Below are 20,506 nucleotides of genomic sequence, written 5' to 3' on the forward strand. Positions count from 1 at the left end.
TGAATGTTACCAGTCAACCTGCTCGTCTTCAAGGAGCAGAACCTCTCCACTGCAGAAACAAAGAAAAGGGTTTCTGTTGAATAAGGTTTTTAACATCGCTTTCACATCGGTCGTCTTCTAAATTAGAATCTGCAGAGAAACAGATTCTTTGAGTCTTTGATGTATAAGACTGACTTTGAAAAATTGGATTTTATTAGTATTTGGTTTGACCTCGTATCATTAAATGGTCTGAAATGAGTTTCAGTTTATCAAAATCGAAAAACACAAGAAGTATCTGATGATGCGTTTTAACAATTCTACTCGGCTCCACGGTCCCATGCAGGACTACATATCCACCACACGGTGGCAGGCTGCATCTACATGTTACCCTCCCTCGGTGGAGCGTTCATCGTCAGTCCTACAGATCCCATGAGTCCATTTAAAGAGATCCTGTAGTTTAAGGCTTCACTGACTCTGTAGTGAACAAATCTTGTTTCACAGTCACACAGTCCAACAATGTTTTTATTATTTCTTTATATGTTCTGGCCCAGTTTCAATGTTTTAAACTGAACAATGCAAACAAACTCCAATGTCATTTTAAAACACGAATGTTTAAAATGAAAGTTTGTTTGACCTTCATTTCTTCTTTGATTTAGTCTTTTTGTAATTACATTTTTGTCTCTAACTGAGATTTGTTGACATCAATATAGATATAAATATTTGTCCTTCCTTGAAATACAGAGATTGTACTTTTATGTCTGTTCCCAGAATCCAGTCACTTATTATTCATTGACCATTAACAGGCGACCTCATAAAGTTATACAGATGGAGCTGTTGAGGTTTAAAGGTCAGTTCACTACGTGCAAAAATCCACGTCGACACAGTGAGAACAGAATAAAACAAAAAGTGAACAGGTACTTTTAATCACTGGCCCCTTAAGAACCATATTTTACTATATTTCTATGTTTCTATGTTTCTTTTGTACAAAACAACAACTTCTTACCCTGTTAGGATAATGATGCATCATATTTTATAGGCTGTTATAGTTTCTGCATAGTAACTCGAAGTTACAGCTGCCGAACAGACAATGTGTGATACATGTGGAGCAGAACATGGTAACAGCACGTTTTACAGCACTTTGCATGTAAAGTGCTTTATATAATACATTGAAGCATTTGAAATGAGGAAAATGACAATTAATAGAGCAGTACAAGTTAAAAACAAAGAAATCAAAAGTTTAGAAACATATAAGTACACAACAGGAGGGTTCTTCAGTGTGGTGACCTCGGAGATTTCAGATTGAGAGTTTGTGCAGCATGTTGTGTATTTAACCGAGCAGCTCAAGTACAAACATTACTTTAACTGAAGATTAAAGATTATTGGCATGACGCTGCATGGTATGGGGTCACACACACAGAGGAGAATCTACACCCTCTGGTCGACAGAGGACTCCAGCAGAGCTCTGTGGTTGTCACCTCTCACATGCAGAATCACGGGGAGTGTTTCCTCTGCCAAATAGGGCAACATGGTGGTGAGGCAGCGTGCTTTTCTATTCTCAGCTGAAAAGAAACCCCACCCCTGCTGCAGAGCTCGGCTCCGCCCGGCTCCAAACCAGATTTATAAGAGCGGCAGATCCTCGGTACTGGTTTGGCACAAGACTTCCCGAGCAGGACATGTAAACCACAAAATTTAGCGAGTGAGTATTAACGTTGAATTTAGTCTTTCTTGTGTGTCTGAAGTGGAAGTAAACAAATCACAATAAATGTTGCCACAAAAAAAAAAAACCTTAATGTTTTCTGTAAATTAATGTTGCTTGGAAATAAAATAAAGTTTCTGGTTGTTTTCATGGTGCTCAGCAGCAGCAGCAGCAGCAGAACTCTCCCTGAGTGAAAGACTAATTCTTGTACGCTTTGAATATATCTGATCCCATGAATCTAGGTATCCAGGCTTTGCTTCTTGTGAGATTAATCGAAGATGATGGTCTTAAAATGGTTTTACCACAAGAAAGCTTCTCCTACAAGGATTATACCTGTTGTCCTCCCCCCCGAGGCCTCACACTGCCAGTCTGAGGAGTAAAATGATAGATCCTGAAGCTTTACCACAGATCATGGGGAGACAAGACAGGTGAGACGCTGACAAAAATGTTTGACGAGTAAAAATGATTCATCTTTGGACAAATCTCAACTCATGTGGATACTTAGGTTCCATCCTGAAACACGGTAATGGAAAAACGTTTTTAATAAAGCTGAGCTGATTTTTGCAATGTGACCTGAGTGGAAATAGAAAAGTGTGATGAATGGTGAATTTCATGTGGTTTGGCAGCTGCAGCTCGGCTCATCCTCAGGTTTCTTGTGACCCGTGTCCCGCTCCTGTTTGATTAAGCTTTGCCAGAGTCAGCGAGGTCAGCTCTCCTCACGTTTCAGCTCCGAGCAACATGTCACTGTGTCCGTCCTCACGCTTTCATTTAACTACACGTGACAAGTTAGTGTTGAGACCACTCGACACGTGAACCACCGACTCAAACTTTACACAAATTCTGTCAAATGTCAAATCCGACAAGTCTCGGCCTTAAGTTTTGGGACGTGGCATCAGTTGTGTAAGTAACTAAGTACATTACAAAAAGTAATACACCAACAAATTCAGTTGTAATATTGTACATTAATGCAAAATATGAAATAATATGATATGATGTACTAAAATGTAAAGTAATATCATATAATTTGAAATGATATAATATATAATATTTTAATATAATATAACTTAATATAATACAATATAAAACGATATTATAGAATATATTAGAATAGAATAGAACAGAACAGAATAAAACAGATTAGAATAGAATTATGTTTTGAGACCAAACATTTGGATAATAATGATATAAAAAAAATATTTTAAGTAATTAGGAAGGCTAGACAATCCTGAAAGCAAGTTGATATTTAACTTTGTGTTATGTTGATTAAACAGTTAAACTGTCAGTGTGATTTAAGACCACCCTCAGTGGGTGTAGTTTATATATGTAGCACAAATGAAATGTGTTAAAATTATGTTTATATACTGGGTATGAATAATATTTACGAGGGGGGGGGATTCAAAGTCAAGTGTTGCACTTTAACCAAGTCACTTGTTCCTGTTTGTCTCAGTGCGGCAGCCATAAATATTTCTGTGGCACATTCACAACTGTTCACATGCCTCAGGGGTCCTCACTCACTCATATGAGAGGGGGAGGACATGTGATAGCCACTCATCTCCAGGGTCACTGCCTCACCACCCTAATCCTAATATGGAAACCCCAGTTTTAACTTTGGGGGGTTTCCATGGTGGCGGGTGACGTGGGACCACATGCCGCCCCACAAGGTTCTGCCCCCCCGCCTTGAGGTGGCGTGAGGGGACTGGCCCCTGAGTCAGACCCGGCTGTGCAGCGTCAAGTGGGTGTGTGTGTACTCGTTAAATATACTCCCCTGACACCCCAGACCCTTATCCCAAATATAAACTGACAGAGCTGCTCCAGGCCAAAGTGCTGGCATGTAAAAACTCTCAGACACGTATCACAAGACCCCGACCCCCCCTGAACACACCCTTGGCCCCGGGATCGGGTAGAGTACAGTGAGAGCTTTTCAGGGATCAGAACAAACTCAGATTCAGAACAGTAATAATAAAGAGTAATAAACTGGAAGAGTATCTTTGACTGTATCTGCTCGGATTATAAAAAACCTTTGATTTGTTAATCATTTGTTTTACAGTTATGAAATGAAACCCTCATGGTCCCAATATAATATATATAATATATAATCTCAAATATCAATAAAACTTGTGGTTCTATGTCTCATGTGCCGCCTGTACATCAGTGTGGGTGACTTTATAAAAGGACTTTGGAACTTTTGAGGAAGTTGTAACTTTGGAAACAACAGTTGGAAAGTAACTAAGTACTTGATTATTATTTCCATCTTACAAAACTTCAATCCTTTTACACACTCAAGAAGGAAACTTTCAATTACCCTGTTTCCGGAGTTTGTTTTCACATTAGCAGATATTAAAAAGAAACACAAGATAAGCTTATAAAATACATTGTTATACTTTGTTATGTTACACTAATATTATTAAACATAGAGTCGGTCGACTTTTGAATTTCCACTGAAGAACCATTTCACCTGTAAACTTCTTGGATGGATTTTATACTCAAAGTAAAAAGGTTATTTAATATAAAAGAAATATTAAGTTTGATACAAATTCTTCATTTCCCGTTGATCATTTCGTTTCCCGGCCGCTCGGTTAGGACCAAGTGGATGAATCTACTTTAAAAAGTAGGTCAAGCTAGTTCCACCTCGAGTGACAAGTGCAAATAAAAGCACTATATGTTGATTGTGTGGCAACTTACATACAAGAGGGTTAAGGATTAGTTCAGGGCTTAATGCAAACCCCACTGACCAAGCTGCAGCAGGAAGAATAATAAACTAATCTAATGTTAAGTCTTTAGTCAAAGCTCACAACTGCTTTCAACGTATAATGATGTCAACTGTTTATCTTTACTTTGTCTTTAAGTTCTTAATAAAGTGTGTTTGAGCTCCTTCTAATAAAAAGAACAAAAATCGAAAAAATAAAATCCATTATCGTCATTAATCTGTAAGCAGCAACATGAGAGTAAATCCAGTCTCCTTTCAAACGACTGGTTTTCAGTGTGGATCGTGAATGTCTTTAACATTGTGACATGAGGTGTTTTGAAACTTATTCACTGAATCCTTTGAGAAATAATTCATGGATCTTAATTAACTAAATCACGTTCTTCCATGGGACTGATGTTTATGATCGTGTGGGATTTGGTGCAGATCCAAATAAAAATCTTTCAAATTTGACTGTGTTTTCATAAAGAGACATGTATGCTCCCTGCTGAGTGAAGCTCTTATCACGTTTATGTTTCACATTGTTTCAACTGACATTTGAGTTTATGATTTTCCTTCCTGTTAAACAGTGTCTCATTGTCTGTTCGGAGGAATTCTTCTATCTGAGCGCTGTGTGTCAGAAGCTTTTTATTGTGGCGGTTATCTTTGTGATAAGGAGACTCGGTCAAGAGCTGCAGGACGTTGTGAGTCACCCTCAGTGTTTGTGTTGTAAAACGTGAGATTTATGACCCTGGAACAAAACATGTGAACAAAGTGAATGAGTGAGTTGAGAAGAAGAACAGGAGCCATACGGTGGATTCAGTCATTTCTTTATGTTTAATAACACAAATCGTTCCTCCCAATGGGGATTTTGACTTCAATCTGATTTGATATCTGCCCCTGATGTTAAACACCGGGGGAGTCAAGAGGTGGTTCATCATTTTAGAAAAAGTTACAGGATTATAGAAAACAAAACAACTTCTGTCATTAGTTCTTAATAAGTTACATGATTGACTATTTACAGATCAGACTAGAAGAACCGAGCTGGTGTTACACATTTACTTTAACATCATATTTACAAGTCTATACACAAGTCCGCAGATGTCCCCGTCCGGCTGCAGAGAGAGAAGAGGAGAGGAGTTACACACTCTGAATAACACATGTGTTGTTCAGCTGTCACAGTCCATTCATCTCAGGATTCCTTGTACCTATGATTTGTTGAGCAGGGAGTTCTGAATGCTTTCATAGACGCTGTTGTAAATGGCTTCAGTAGATGTCGTCCCGTCGAGATACTCTGTGCAGAGACAAATCAGAAAACGATTTGAAACATTCTGCTTTTATTCTGACGTCCAGGTTCGTTGATAGGAAGATGGAGTAATGTGTGAAACTGACATTTAGTTGTACAGGGGAATAATCGGTTTAACAAACCTAATGAGTCGCAGTTCCTTTCCATCTCATTCCTGTGTTTCAAGAACATGGGCCAGACGTGGCCGTCGAACAGGCCGGGGGGGTCGGGGACTGTGTATGACCTTGTACTGCGGGAAACATAATAGATCAAGTCATATTACAACCTGAACTTCGTGTCCAACACTTAACTGGTAGTTGTTACTGAAGAGCTCGTTACCTTCTCCTCCTTTTGCACTCCTCACGAGGAATGGCAATGTAGTAACATTTGTCAAAGGCGTCGATCAGAGGCCTGCAGGGAGGAGCTCAGGTTAGTGAAAAGCTTTAGAGGTCAAGATGTCAAATCTTTCAGTGTTAGTGAGCGGGACACACTTGTAGTTATAGATGAGGAACCCCTCGATGATGAGGATATGGGTCCCCTTCTCCTTCGAGTCGGACTCCTCGGCTTCAGGTGATAGGCTGACCCCGTGCGAGCGGGCGAACTTCACCGGGTTCTCCTGCCAGCCCTTCACTGTGTTAACCATCGCCTCCATGTCCAGGGCGCTGATAACTGGAGGTAGAGAAAAGAGAGGATCTTCACCACACGTGCAACCAACGCTGCTCTACAATGTGCTTGACACTAGTCACCAGCAGTGAATGGCTGTAGCATTCACACAATAGATGACATTTCCAAAGTTAGTTTTTTAAGAAATGTGCAGGAAAGAAAAAGTACATTACGGCATGGTTTTCCTACACGGGAAATCCATTCTTACCATCCCACTGTCTAAAGCCGTCCTCCCCGACTTCTATTTGATCGGGTTTCTGAAACAGTCACCAATAAAACATTGCTGCAACCTAGTAACCAGTTGGAGCTGATCACACCTGGACAGGACAAGTGAAGGACTCGTCTCCACCTAAAGGAGCGAACGCTGACGAAATTTTGAGTTTATCCTCAATAATGTCCTTAATGTATTTCAAAAAACTTTGCTTAAGGGTGGTGAGGCTCTTTATAGGACTTTGTCGGAGAACTATCGTATTTAATAACTAAAACTAATCTAAGTCTCAAAATCCTCTTTGAGACTTAGATTAGCGATCTTCTTTTTTTTATTTCGCTTTTATTTTCTTTCCCGAGGTCTGCAGATCCAGACACCACCCTTATTCTCTTTCTCTCCATTTTATATAATGTGAAAAAAAGTCAGTGGTGTTGATGAGTTGTCGACCGTCCCTGAATGCATCACGAAGAGATACCATTTTCTGGCTTTTTTAATAATTGTAAAAAACTATTTAAAACCAAATTGTGTTTATAGTCATGCAAAACGTTGGTTGCACAATTTGCAACGTGAACGGACTGAGTCACTTTAAGTGGGGACGCTCGGCCCTTTCATTGGCTGTCCAGGAAACAATCAGCCAGAGGCATTACTAGGCTACTGCGATGGCAGCACATCTCAGACTGGAGCACAAAACGTCCTCAAGGCTACATCTTATTTAACAAATGAAATATATCAAAAATACTTCTCTTGTTAACTGAAGCTTAAATTAACAGAATTCAAAATAGTAGTTATCGTAGCATTGAATTGAATGTTTACTGATTTTTAAATCTGAACTAAACGGTCATTTGAATGGATCTTACCTTGAAGAAGTCATCCTGATGCACGACACAGCAGTTAGGTAATGTCTTTAGAAGACTGTTTGTCAAAGTGGTCTTCCCACCGTTGGTCACTCTGCAATCAGAAAAGATTTGATGCCATAAACACGAGTCACACGTTATTGTTTTTTAACGAGCAGGTGAATCGGTGAAATGACACTCACCCTCCGATGCCGATGATGAACTTCATTTTCAGCTGTTGTGTGTGTGTGTTGGTCACTTGTGGAATTCAGTAAATAAAAGAAGGGAACCCGGCCAAACCAAACAGTCTCTACCAAAGGCTTCAATTGAAAACCTTCCCCTCGCTCTGTTCCACAGACGTTCCCTCCTTTTACTACTTCATTGATAGACAATCTCCTCGCCGGGTATATATATGGATCTGATGCAGCGTCACGCCCCCCCCAAACCAATCAGGCCTCTCCGTCCTGCAGCCAGTCAGCTGACGCTCAGCCTGGAGCCCCAACGAGCGGGGGAGGGGGGGGGGGGGGGACGAAGTAGGAGCGTCTCATTTGCATGAAAGCGGATCCCTGCTTTTCCACCTGCTGTCCAGGGGGGTCATCGTGAACACTTGATAGATTGATAGATCACACACCCACCAGAGTTCTTAGACGATTAAAGAGAAACCAGTGATGTGACCGAGATGTGAAACGTAAAGTTAAACCTTGTGAGAAGCTTGACTCCCACGTGGTGCGCCTGCAGCTGTAGATGGGTGACCACTACAGTCTGGAGCTTCTGCGATCATTGTGAATTTGAGATAATTCTGAAAAACTCCAAGTCTTTAAGACAAAGAGATTTTGTCCAAGAAAAAGTTTAATTTAGAAATGAGGAAAAAGTCTGTGAACAGCACAATCACTAGGATTCAGTGTGGTACAGGCCCGGGGTGTGTGAGTCACACCTTGTCCCTGACACATCTGTATCACAAAGAAACACAACCTGGGTATTTGGCTTTTCACACGGAAAAAGTGTCCGTGCTTCGACAGCTCCAGACGGGTGAAAACCAGAAGCAGCCGGTTATATTTAGACGGCTGTTGTGAGTCGGCCTACTGTGTCACACACATATTTCTGATGCAACCGGCCGGAGAGCATGGCCGCCAGCTGTGTGACCACGAGTCACGGCCGCATGTCTGATAGCAGCTTTTCTTTGAACGTGCAGAAGCCCACTGCTAATCTCTCGCTTTCCCTCACACACCTCACCGGATGTGTGCGGTCTCACCTTGTGTTGTGTTACAATCTTTTTTACGGCCTCTTATCTCAGTAAGCGTAGGTGTGAAGGAGAAGCTGAACTTGTGTTTCACAACTCAAGACACTTTCACATGAGTAGAAGTGATTCGATGAATAATTTTTCCCTCTTAGATAAAAGTGGTTGTCAGTCATGAGGTTGTTAGTTGTTGGTAAACACAGGAAGTTACGTGTGGGTAAAGAATTCAGGATAATAAAACTGCCCTACATACGCTCAGACACACTATAGGACCCCAGAGCATGTGATCCAGTATGTTCAGCATGTGGGGAACATTCTTCTTCCATCTAAGACCAACAGGACAAACCTTCACTTGAGCCCTATGTTGACGTGTACATTCAGAGTTTGACAGTCTTATCACCCTGTTGAACTGGGAAGTTGTCAAATTTTCTTGATTTCCAAGCCTTAAAGGAAAAGATTGACATTTTTTGAGGACAACATTTTCACAGACTCTAATAGGACTCTCATGTTTCTGCAGTAGTAAGTAGTGAGACTGTACAGTATATAAATATGGACGCTGTTACAGTGAAGCCAAAGTGTCTCCATCGCCCCTTTATGCCTGGCTGCAGTAAAGGTCATAAACCCCACCTCCTCCTTCTTAGTCGATGTTGGCTTCATTACTGCATAATGAGGGTAAATGAGCTTATCTTAGCACAAAGGTGAATGGAAACATCCAAACCTGCTAATAGCTCACTAATTAGGATGCTCTAATTTGTTGTTTTAATCTTTCAAACTATTATTCCGTCTACATTGTTGTGGTTTTTATATTTCTGTGCACGTACACATGAACCCAGGTGTGAGTCAGTCAGCCACAGAGGTGTTGGTGTGTGTTTTTACAAACTTTAGTCACAGCCAGGAAAGATGTTTCCCCTGTTTCCTGCCTTGATTCTAAAATAAGACGTTGGCCTCCAGCTTCTGGCTCTGTGCTGGAATGTATGAGATATATATTATGTGTTTTTCTTTATAATTATTCACATTAATTATCAGGAAACATACTTTTGTCTATTTTAAGATTTTTGTTAGAATGCTAATATTATCATAGACTGAGAGACGTTATTTGATATTAACATACCAATCAATCAATGGTTTTTTGTAATGATAAATTTTGCACAACAGACCTTTAAATTACACACAGAACAACGAGTGACATATCGTCCTCATAACACTGACCTTGCAAATAAAAAGTAAAGTGTCCCTTCGAGAAGTCCAAATGATGCAAAGAACATCAGCTGTGATGACGCTCATAAATCAGAATTATGTCCTTTCATAACTCACCAGGACGTGTCCAAAACATGCAGGAGCAAAGTGGAGCGAGAGGCAGTAAAAGGGATTAGATATAAGCTGTAATGTATAGGAGCAAGACTGTTTATTTATAATGTAAAGCTATCATTTTTAATGTACATGGTTAAGGTTGATGCTCTATATTCGTCTCGTACATTAGCACTGCTGTTAATTATTTCATGCATACGGGGAGGCTGTGTATTTGTAATATATATATGGGCATGGCTGACCATTCGTAATGTACACAGAAAAAGCTGGGTGTAATGTATATGTAATAGACTAGGCTGTACATTTGTAATGTATATGGGCAATGCTGTCTTATTTTATGTATATATATATTGAGGGCAAAGCTATATATGTGTAAGATAAGATAATTATTTATTAGTCCCACAATGGGGAAAATTGCAATATTACAGCAGCAAGTGTCAAAAAAGGCATCAGTGAGTAATAATAAGTATCATGCAATACTTGAGTAACAGGGATAATAATTCTTAAATGCATATGCAATGGACTAGGCTGTTTATTTTGAATTTGTATTGGCTCTAAGCAGTGTATTTATAATGTATATGGACTAGAAGCTGTGTATTTGTAATGTATATTGACTGTAGTTTTTATCAGAGGTGGAGTCATGACAAAGTATGTTTTAAGTTCACTCATTTAATTTTTTTACAAACAGTAAATGGCACATTTTCATAAATAACACTTATAGAAATGAATTAAACTCTCCCCTTAAATAAATTTCATTGTGTTCATCTGCATCTGTCTTGTAAAAGTATCTTTTAAAACATAATGGCAAAACAAACGTAACATGTGACGGAGGATTTGAACGAGCATGCCAACTGCATATTCAACTCTGGAAAAACTTTGAGAACTGCAACACGTTTGCATCTGTAACATCTAACTGTCGGTCTAAGAACAATATCATTGCACATTATTTTTCAGTAAAACTTCACGATACCCATTCCATATCATCCATATATATCTGTGCAAACACCTTTCTCAAAAATATATATCAACAATTATTTACACAACGTTCTCTGTCGGAAGATGTTTGAAGGTTCATCCGAGTCCATAGATGTTTATACGATGGAAGTCATGCTGTAGATGAAGCTCACCTCGTCATGCAGGGAGCAGAAACAACTTTTTGGGGGATTTAGTTTTACGTATGTGTGTCGATGCCTTTGGTGCAAATGAACTTTCAGTTATAGGCGCAGCGAAGGACATTTTGAAAAATGATTGTCTTGCAGCCAGTGGATCCAGTCGGGACTGATTTGCGAGGTTCTCCTGCAGTAATGGATGAATGTTCCCCCGTCGGTTCTTCCATCTCAAACCCTGCAATGCAAAATACAGAAGGTTTGACTCACACAATTTAAAAAACTCAAGTATAAAGATCTGGTTTGGCAGCGGGTCAGTCGGCACTAAATTAGATCCAACATGACACACAGGAGGTTTGACTCTTCATCTTCCTCCTGCTTCCTGCGCCGGCCTCCGGTGAGAGACGCTGCCTGTGGACATTCCTGGGATGTCGGCCAGTCTTTTCGTGCTGATAGCTCTTTTGATATATGGAGGTTGATAGGAACAGTCAGCAGCTCAGGTCAGAGCTTGTGGGGAGGTGTGGGGGGTGGTTCTAAAATAACCCACCTTTCCCCACCCGGGCCTGCTGCGGTGGGTGGGTCGTGAGGCGCAGATCAATTTGCCAGACCCCCTTGTGCATCCCCATTAAAAATAGAGTCGATCGGTTGTTGCAGCAGCTTAACGAGAGGAGCAGCTGTGCTTTATGTAACAGAGAGTGGACGGAGGGAATACGGTGTCCGGGATCAGCTGACGGTTCTGGGACTTGGTTCATTCTGAATGTAAAGAGCTGAAACGTGACTTGGCAGAGGCGAAAATGAGCCGGACTCCAGGATTTCACAGTGATCATCTGAGATGTTGTTTGTGCTTCAGGGTTTCAGTGAACTCAGTTACTACGACCAGGAGGAAATAAACACTTGTTTTCAGCTTTTTATAAACGATGGGAGGGAGAGAGAGGGGAAACACAGCCAGTGGCTACAACCGCAGACTGAAGCCTCAGTTTCATAACCTTAAGCCTATTAACCCTAGCCCTTGATTTCAATGCAATTTGAATTATACGATTACAAAACATCATCATTTAAGAAACAGTTGTACCATGACAAGAGACGTACTTTAAATTGGAATTAAACTCTAAAACTCTAGTTGGATTTTATTGAACATATAAACATCATCCGGTTTAAAGGTCCGACTCATCCCCTCGTTCGCTCTGGTCGACTCTTCCAAACTGGGAATTGGATCTTTGGGTCCCTGCACTGAGAACCGAACCCTGGGACCTTTCAGTGACACAACACTGCAGACAGGTCATCATCCATCATTTAGGGGATTTACTCCATCGTGAACCTTCTGCGCACATCAGCATGTTTATGTTTGTGTGTGTGTGTGTGTGTGTGTGCGTGTGCAGAAGAGAACATTGCCTTGTATGTTGGAGATTAGTTACAGTGGCTCGACATTACAAACCAGGCTGTGTGAAGCTGAGAGGTACTTGAGTGAAGAAGATCCCTTACCTTAATGTCAGATGTCACATCCAACATCTGCTATCATTGACTTTGGCCTGGAAATGACAAATTAGAGACAAGCCTTGAGTACATCAATACTCTGCTCAGTCATCTCTCCTATATTAGGCTGAGCTGTGTGTTGCCAAAATGAGTCTGTGAAGCTGCTGCTGTTATTCCACCTAAAGAGAAGAGTCACACACAAATGGATTTTCCATGCAGCTACTAATATCCCAGTTTACTTCTAATGAGGAGAACGGCCTTCTTTCATAATCTGAACTGGTGACATGACACAAAAGGAAAGAACTGACATTAAATTCAATGGCTTCAGTCTAATCAACACTCTTATACAAAAGAAACAAGTGAAGTTTTCCATACCAGCTGTTGGAACTGTGTGTATATTACTGCATGTACTGCAACATGGAGTCACCTTTCTTTAGCTGCTGTTGAGTTGTTGTGCTGCTGATCTTGCTCAAGTCTGTAAGGAAGGAAGGAAGGAAGGAGCTACTTAATAATTGCGTGCAGGAAAATGATTTAAAAACCAAGTTAAACCTCAGCTCACCTTTCCGTCTGTGCTCTTATCTTCTCGTCATCGTACCTTGAAAAGTGGAGGATGGTAAACTGTAAATGATGTGTAATTACACACATAAAATTCTCATCGGTGGCAGATAGAAGATAAATAAAAGATAATTTCTGCTCTTATTCTGTGGCCTCATTTACTGTGTTTGTTCATTCAACTCCTCGCTCCATTGAAGCTACGAACTTCCAAAATACAGCCGCCTACAGTTTGCTTCAAAATCAAATCAAACAGAAATTTTCTCTCTGTTGGACTTTAATCTGAGAGTAGTTTTAAGATGTCTGTTGTTTGCCACAAAAGACAGAAAGTCATAAAAAATGAATGTTGATCTCAATTCGTTGACTTTTCTGTCACTGCCAACACATTGCACACCATCCTGATCCCACACTGTTTCACCCAAGAACATGCAAATAAACAATAACCCCAGAAAAAACACACATTCAGTTCATTCTAACTGTACATGCACCATGCCATGACACACACACACGTGTAGTAACTCAACGTTGACCCTTGGTGGCGCAGAGTACTTACTGCAGCACACACTCTGGGATCTGCACATGCTCCATGGGGATGATCTGACTCAGTTCCGTCAGTGAGTGAACGTAGCGGATTTTATCCATGAACTTCACACTGAAGAAAACATGGAAGCCACATGTAGTTAGTGCCACAGATGCTCCTGAATGGTTCTGTAACAGCAACACTCTTATGTACTGTGTTGGCTTCAATGTAAATCCATTTATCTTCTGTCTTCTCTCTGTTCTTTCAGACTCGTGAGGTCATCCTCACCTGATGAAGGGTCTTGAGATGGCGAGGACGGTGCGGATGAACCACGTGGGGTGAGCGATGATGAGACACTTCAGATTCTTCCTCAGTCTACAGGAGACATTCACACGTTTCAATCTTAACATCATCGATTCCCTTTCACCAACACAACTTAACTATTTATTAATTTCCCCCCGACAGTTGCCCAAACTGCTCTGATCTGCCTTACTTCCTGTCGATCATCTGGTAGCATCTCTTCAGCCAGCTGATGCCGGGCATCTTCCTGCGAGGAGTGGCTCCGTTCAGGTAAACGATCATGTAATCTTCTGCCACCAGAAGCTCCAGGCTGCTCACCACATATCTGACAACAGAGCAGACAAACTCACATCTGACTCGGGCATGAAAGAAAAATAAGTGAGGGTTTGTTAAACTGATTCATGTCTTATTTCTGTCATTTAAAGTGAATCTTTTCAGACACGATCTGACATGCTCGTTCCATTGAAGCATTTTTCTCAGGTCATTTCCTTTGAGGGAAAACAAGAAAAGAAAAGCAGAACAATGAAAATATTCTAAAAACGTGTTGTTGTTAAAAGAGAAGAATGAATCTCACAGGAAGAGGTTCTCCATGATGTACGTGTAGTCCTCACAGTTGCTGTCAGGAAGGCAGCAGGCTGCAAACACGATGATGGCGTTCAGACCCTCGCCATAATAACCTGAGAGAGGAGGGAGACGCCCGCTGGTATCAAACACTGATATCAGTCAATCAATCTCAAAATGATCCTGCTTGATCCTGCTTGACTGTAAAGTGAACAGCTGGTAATGCTGGCGCTGGACATCTAGCTTTAGTAAAAACTTACGAAAAGCAACTTTAAATCTGAAAAACGCATCAAGTAAATAAGAGATAGTAGTTCCCCTAGCTCAAGACCTTTTGGACGGACCCTGCAACACACACAAACACAGACACACAGACACACACACACACACACACACTCTAACCTCCATGTGTGACCACCCTCAGGTACGGCCTGATGACCTGCATGTCGATCCTCTGCTCCTGGTCGCCGATGATCACCGTTCTCCACAGACGACCCGACGAGTCTCTCTCTTCCTCGCTGTCGCCTGGAAGACGTTTGGCCGTGGCCACCGGCGTGTCGTCTGGATTCAAGGGTGACGCAAGAAAGTTGTTGGTCAGTTTGTCTTCTTGTGACATTTATGAAGACACATGAAATCCTCATGAGGTAGATGAGGGAGTTGGACATTTCTAGTGCTTGGGACACTTTCAACCTGAGCAGTACCTTTCTTTCTAAATATGCTGGAACATTTCAGTCTAATTCAACCTCTGTCTGACCTTCCCACTCCAGCTCGTTGCCGTTGTTGATGAACTCCAGCGAGTCGGTGTCATCGGGGGTCTCGATGTCTTCCACGTTGATGTCCAGGTCGTCGGGCGTTTCCAGGTAACTGTCAGAGAGCACGGAGCCCTCGCTCTGATCCAGGGACAGGTTCATGTCGGGGGCCACCAGGGTGCGACGCTTATGCTGCGCCACGCTCTCGCCCACATTCAGAGAGGCGGGGGGGTCTGGAAACAACAGAACAGGAGAGTTTAGATACAAAGTGAAGTAGCAATTTGGAAGGAATATCATATTCAATGCTGTGTGTTAAGTTACATTTTCTGTTGTCGGTGAGGCCACATGAAGAATCAACATCTCCATCTTCTGGTAGAGGCCTGCAGGGAGAAACAGGTGAAGGACAATAACAACAGACATTTTTTTCCTGCTGCTTAGTCAAAGGTTACTTTAGCCTTACTGATTACAAGTATTTTACACTGTAATAAAAGAGGGCTAAAATAAACTCTACATTTCTCTCGACAGTTTGCTCTTTGTGTTTTGTGTTTTTTCTCGGGAACGACACCAGTAATTACCATAACCTCTCCATCAAGACAACTGGACACACAATGCTGGGGGATGAGGACTTTATTTTAGTATCACACACACACACTCACACAAAACACACACACGCCCTTTGACACTACAAGCACGGGCTTGTTGTTGGAGTAATTGCTGTTATTATGTTGTCAGTGTCTTTGTGGAGGTAAGCTGAAGGCGCAACCAACAGACATTAAGGAAGTGGATGAAACAATGGAGCTGAGAATGACTGTTCCTTTGTGTTTCTGTTTGGCAACAACTTTGAAAATAACTGAAACTTTATTCAATAAAACACACAAACAGAAATATAAAGTTCACATTAAGTAAAACAAGAAAACTAGAAAAACATGATATTTTAAGTTTTTAATTCAGTTTTATTTTATCGAATAATAAAGTAATGTTATTACAGCTTGTGAAAATGAAGCTGTGTAAATATGTTGTGAATGATTGTGAACAATCCATTTCCCTCTGTTCATTTTTCCCACACACACCGATTCCCTCTGCGGTAGAGAAGATGCTCGACAGTCAGAGAGTAGGCGGAGGACTGTTTCAACAATGGAGCCTGATGTGTTTGACTTCTCCTGTGGTTTTTTTCCTGCCTGTTGTGCTGCTCACGTAACACACAACGACATCCAGGACAGAACACACCTGCCGTCCCTCAGCATTCAACACACACGACTGATCATTGCTGTGGCCTGTTTGTCAAAGCATGAGCACAAATCGGACAAAGTGGGCACACACACACACACACACACAAACACACACACACACACACTCACACACACACGCACACACACAAAGACGCTCTATCTCTCCTTCACCCATTCAGACGCAGGATTACCTGGGGAAGTCCTCGTCCTGCCACTCGTCCTTGACCTCCATGCTGTCCATGCGTAAAGTGGCTTCTGCTGTGCCCATCCTCGGCCGGGGAGGACAGGCTTCAGCTCGCTGAGGCTGACAAACATGTGAAATAAAAGTCATTCAATGGACACCAGGGAGGAAGACACACAGTGCATGACGCCGCCGTGGAGCAACACTCCACCCATTCCAGACATCTAGTGCAACTCTGGTGATTTCATCAGGATTAACTGACTTCAGAGGGTGTGGAGGATGGAAAGATGAGGGTGTCTACCAGGCAGGGAGGGAAGTAGAGAAAGAAATGATGCAGTTGTATTCTGGGAAATGTAGGATTTAGTATCACCTTGGGCTCATACTTCTCCCATCAGCCTCTGCTTCATTTCTCAGTTTGAGTAATCACTTAATTTGTCCCTTGAGTAAAGTAAAAGCTGACGTATGTTGGTTTCTGCTGTAATTAGTTCCTCTTGGAAGCAGCAGCACAGCACCGGTGTTAGGAGGAATCAAACCAAATATAACAAAGGTAAAATAAAGTACACAATCTACCAATCTGATTAATTCCAAGTGCATTCTTACTGTGGGTGAATGTGCAGCAGAGTCATAGTGACAAAAATTAGGCAAAACTAAACCCCACATGGTTTGTTTCCCCCTCGTCCCAGAGGCAGGAGACAAAAATAAAACTCCACATTGCTCACACAGCCCCTCAGGGTGTACAAGCAAATCAGAAGTGATGCACAAAGCAGATAGTGATCATATTTTACATAACCAAAATAGAATGGCTCTCAGTAGAGCTCATTCCTCTGCCAACAGTCAAATATTCAAAGATTTAACCCCAGAATTTCTAAATTGTTAATTGTCTTTTATTAAGAACCATGAATTATTCAATTAGTGATATTGTCCAATCTCGCAATGATAAAGAAAGTGATGATAAAACGTTCCTGGATCTGCACGAGAATCTAATGTGTTCTTCTCTGACCCAGATTGCATCCTTCAAACTAATCCGTCCAAACAAACCAACAAACAAAAGGACAGGGTTGAAAACATGACCTCCTTGGCGTTATTGAATCAGAGATGCCAGAAGGCTCCATCTGAGGTCGCATGTCGTTTCCTGACATGTCACGTAAAGCTTTACGGAGTCGCATGGGGGAACTGTCAGACATCATATGGCAGCCCTGTGTCAGAAGCGTGCGTATGGGGGGGAGGAGGAGTGAACCTCCTGCATCCCTGTCCCAGTCAGAGTTCACGCTGCAGCAGACGTTACCACAGTCCATTTGTCCACTGGGACGGCACTGATGTGCTGTTAGCGACACACATCAGAGCACATATGGAAAAAACTGCAAATGTGGACTAAAAGGAGCAGAGGGCCTCGGGCTGCAGGGGGCTGGTGCTGCTGTGACGGGAGCACTGATGTTTCCAGAGCGAGGAAATTCATTAACTGCTACTTTTATAAGACCCCTTTTGGTTATATCACACTTTGAGTAATCTTCCGCTGTTCTCACACAAGTATAATCTTTTAAGAAATCACCATTAGAGGAGATCGATCATCATGAATGACGATGGGGTTTGACTGCAGCTGAGAATCAGGACAGAAAGTTCCCACGGAAGCTGCAGATCAGTGCGTGAGGTTTGTGGTCGGTGCAGATGTCTCTCTCTCTCTCCGGCCGAGGCTCAGCTGCTCGCACACTGAACTGCACAGTGATGAGTTGTGTTGCAGCAGCACGGGTTTGTTGGGGATTTGTGTCCAGATGGCAGCGCTGCCTTCATTTACACAACACTGACTCGTGAGGACGGACTTTCACCGCTGCTCTGCCAGTCAAACCTGAGAGTGGACATTCTGCCTCAGAGAAGGAAAGACAGCGGCTGTAGATACCAGAGAAACAGAAACTACACTTGCATGTGTATTTACTATAAATGCATTAGTTACCTTCACTAAGGAGGTCATGTTTTCATCTGTGTGTATTTGTGAAATAGCAAAATTATGCAATAACTAATGAAATGTTGTGGTGGGTTGGGAAATGACCAGAGGAGGAACTGGGTGAGCAGATCCTTGAATGTTTTCTTCACTTTCTTTAACATTGTGAGACAGGATGTTTTTCAAAATTTGACTTGATGTCTCAACGTATAATTCATGGATCTTGGTGAAAGAAAACTTGTATGATAAAAGGACTGGTATTTACGGGGCTGCTCAATTTGTGGCAGATCCAAATAAAAGTGCAGATCCATTGAATTTAAAAAGGTGAATGACTGTTGGGCCTTGGTGAAGTTTTGGTGTCATTAAATCTTCAAAATAAATCCCATCATGATTGCTCTAACTTTGAAATAGAATTTCAGACACACACACACATTTCCTTCTTTGCCTTGTGAAGTAACTTGCATGACTTGCAGCGTGCATGAGATAAGCATCAATAGAGCCACTGATGACGAAAGGTAACAGAGACGTGATACAGTAGCTTTCCTCAACTAGTCTGACTAAAATGCACAGACACAAGGTCAGTGACATAAACAGACTTTAAAGTAAGCCCCTGAAAACACGGCCTTTCTCTGGAACATTAAATATTCATGAAGAAGTAAGTAACAACCAGAGATGCACTATATATATATGTGTGTCTACATGTGTGTGTGTGAATTATAATAATAATGAGATTTGCTTGCTGAAAGACCGAACAACCCCGACACTTTCATCAGGGTCAAATGTGGCTAAATCTTGACCCCATCACCTCAATGAATCAATGAGAAAAAGTACACACAAATACAGAATAACATAATTGTCTTGCAGTTTATGAAAAAATTACATAAATGTGTTCTAACACTGACAGAAATAAGCAGGATCCCATTACTCAAACCAAGAAACAAATTGAGAAAGTGAATTTCACTGCCAGACATTCCTTCACAAATGGATTCACATTCTGAAGCAGAATGAATCTGATCAGAATGTGTCGTCCAAGAAGAAAACCCTCTAATCCAGCTGTTAAAGTGAAAAAAGAACAGGTTTTACTCACATGATGCAGTGAGGAAGGACTAACTCTTCAGTGTTGGGAGAGCTTCCCTCCTTCTGCTTTCAGATCCTTTTATTTTTTTATTTTTAGATCTTCCAAGTGAGCGTCATCACTGTTGACACCTGCAGGTTGCTCCACACCTCAGGCTTGATCCTGATGCTGCTAATGGAGGCTGAGGGACGAGCCGAGCTGTCCTCCTGCAGAGAGGAGAGGAGAACCAGGGTCGTCACACATCAGACACCATCCTGCTCTCATCTTTTCACTGTTTCCTCCGCCGGTCAGATCCTGTGCTGATTTGTTTTTTTGACTAAAGATAATCCTCACCCAGAGCTTTTAGTTTGTCTCATGATGATCACTCCCTCTCATTTATACTCCTCCCCTCCTCCTTCTCCTCCTCCTCCTCCTCCCTGCACAGACTCATAATGCCTCTACCCCAGGGCTCTAATCCCACTGTGATGATGTCACCCGGGTGGGAGCTGTGTTATGGCGGTTACATAATCACACATGCCTACCTTCTCTTTGGTTCCCTGGAGGCCGTCCGGAGTCACAATCAGCTGTTTTCTGTTCCCTCACAGTCGGTCCGTGGTGCAACCATCGTTTCCAGTCAGATTATTTTCATACAAACTGGAAACCACTGGGTTTTCCACTTCTCAGCTGTTACCAGGCAACAGCATCTCCCCCCCTTCTCTCCCTCTCTCCCTCACACAGCTCCTCTCTCTCTCTCTCTCTCTCTCTCTCTCTCTCTCTCTCTCTCTCTCATAATTTTTCTCACCATTTATTCTAAGCTATCTCGCCCTTGATGAAACCCCTCCTCGTCTCACGATCTGTGATGCTCACCCTCTCCTGCCCCATTCCTCCCCTCCTCTCCCTCTCCTCCCTGAACTGCATTGAGATCAGCCCCATGTCAGTAAACACAGACTGGATCT

At 41.9% G+C, this 20,506-nt stretch overlaps 2 protein-coding genes and 1 long non-coding RNA gene across 6 annotated transcripts; 1 reads left to right on the top strand and 2 right to left on the bottom strand.

The window, feature by feature from the left end:
- Window positions 1-1,595: 1,595 nt before the first annotated feature.
- LOC133968076 (uncharacterized) lies at window positions 1,596-15,674 on the top strand. Its single transcript, XR_009924092.1, has 6 exons — window positions 1,596-1,675; window positions 1,918-2,103; window positions 13,812-13,881; window positions 14,009-14,113; window positions 14,826-14,994; window positions 15,169-15,674. It is a non-coding gene; the product is annotated as an uncharacterized LOC133968076 (long non-coding RNA).
- Window positions 5,172-7,716, bottom strand: LOC133968075 (nicotinamide riboside kinase 2-like). The gene is made up of 8 exons (XM_062403893.1): window positions 7,551-7,716; window positions 7,372-7,462; window positions 6,515-6,563; window positions 6,135-6,312; window positions 5,983-6,054; window positions 5,787-5,893; window positions 5,567-5,652; window positions 5,172-5,473 (listed from the first exon to the last, which is right to left on the bottom strand). Exons 1-7 carry the CDS (start codon window positions 7,574-7,576, stop codon window positions 5,567-5,569), a joined length of 609 nt encoding a protein of 202 aa, XP_062259877.1. The 5' UTR covers window positions 7,577-7,716; the 3' UTR covers window positions 5,172-5,473.
- On the bottom strand, window positions 10,546-20,252 carry atcayb (ATCAY kinesin light chain interacting caytaxin b). Of its 4 annotated transcripts, XM_062403891.1 has the most exons (14): window positions 20,093-20,252; window positions 19,584-19,777; window positions 16,571-16,683; window positions 15,472-15,530; window positions 15,156-15,383; window positions 14,804-14,962; window positions 14,418-14,520; window positions 14,037-14,168; window positions 13,832-13,918; window positions 13,577-13,675; window positions 13,031-13,066; window positions 12,899-12,946; window positions 12,481-12,527; window positions 10,546-11,236 (listed from the first exon to the last, which is right to left on the bottom strand). In XM_062403891.1, exons 3-13 carry the CDS (start codon window positions 16,645-16,647, stop codon window positions 12,488-12,490), a joined length of 1,068 nt encoding a protein of 355 aa, XP_062259875.1. In that variant the 5' UTR covers window positions 16,648-16,683; window positions 19,584-19,777; window positions 20,093-20,252; the 3' UTR covers window positions 10,546-11,236; window positions 12,481-12,487. The 4 variants fall into 4 exon arrangements, 3 of the variants coding, with proteins under 3 accessions (XP_062259875.1, XP_062259874.1, XP_062259873.1); XM_062403890.1 differs by lacking the exon at window positions 20,093-20,252 and having other exon boundaries at window positions 19,584-19,904; XR_009924091.1 differs by lacking the exons at window positions 19,584-19,777; window positions 20,093-20,252 and having other exon boundaries at window positions 12,847-12,946; window positions 16,571-17,038.
- Window positions 20,253-20,506: the final 254 nt, after the last annotated feature.

Source organism: Platichthys flesus, chromosome 14 (genome assembly GCF_949316205.1).
Source record: "Platichthys flesus chromosome 14, fPlaFle2.1, whole genome shotgun sequence".
Taxonomy (NCBI): domain Eukaryota; kingdom Metazoa; phylum Chordata; class Actinopteri; order Pleuronectiformes; family Pleuronectidae; genus Platichthys; species Platichthys flesus.

What these genes read in the sequence shown, in the direction of transcription:
- LOC133968075 (XM_062403893.1), bottom strand. Translation starts at nt 7,576, where the DNA reads ATGAAGTTCATCATCGGCATCGGAGG. An exon ending in TTCATCATCGGCATCGGAGG is followed by an intron (nt 7,463 to 7,550) that starts GTGAGTGTCATT and finishes TTCTGATTGCAG; the next exon opens with AGTGACCAACGGTGGGAAGA. An exon ending in GAGTGCAAAAGGAGGAGAAG is followed by an intron (nt 5,894 to 5,982) that starts GTAACGAGCTCT and finishes TGTTTCCCGCAG; the next exon opens with TACAAGGTCATACACAGTCC.
- atcayb (XM_062403889.1), bottom strand. Translation starts at nt 16,710, where the DNA reads ATGACTTTTATTTCACATGTTTGTCAGCCTCAGCGAGCTGAAGCCTGT. An exon ending in CCTCACCGACAACAGAAAAT is followed by an intron (nt 15,384 to 15,471) that starts GTAACTTAACAC and finishes TGTTGTTTCCAG; the next exon opens with ACCCCCCCGCCTCTCTGAAT. An exon ending in ATCTCAAGACCCTTCATCAG is followed by an intron (nt 13,676 to 13,831) that starts GTGAGGATGACC and finishes TGTTTTCTTCAG; the next exon opens with TGTGAAGTTCATGGATAAAA.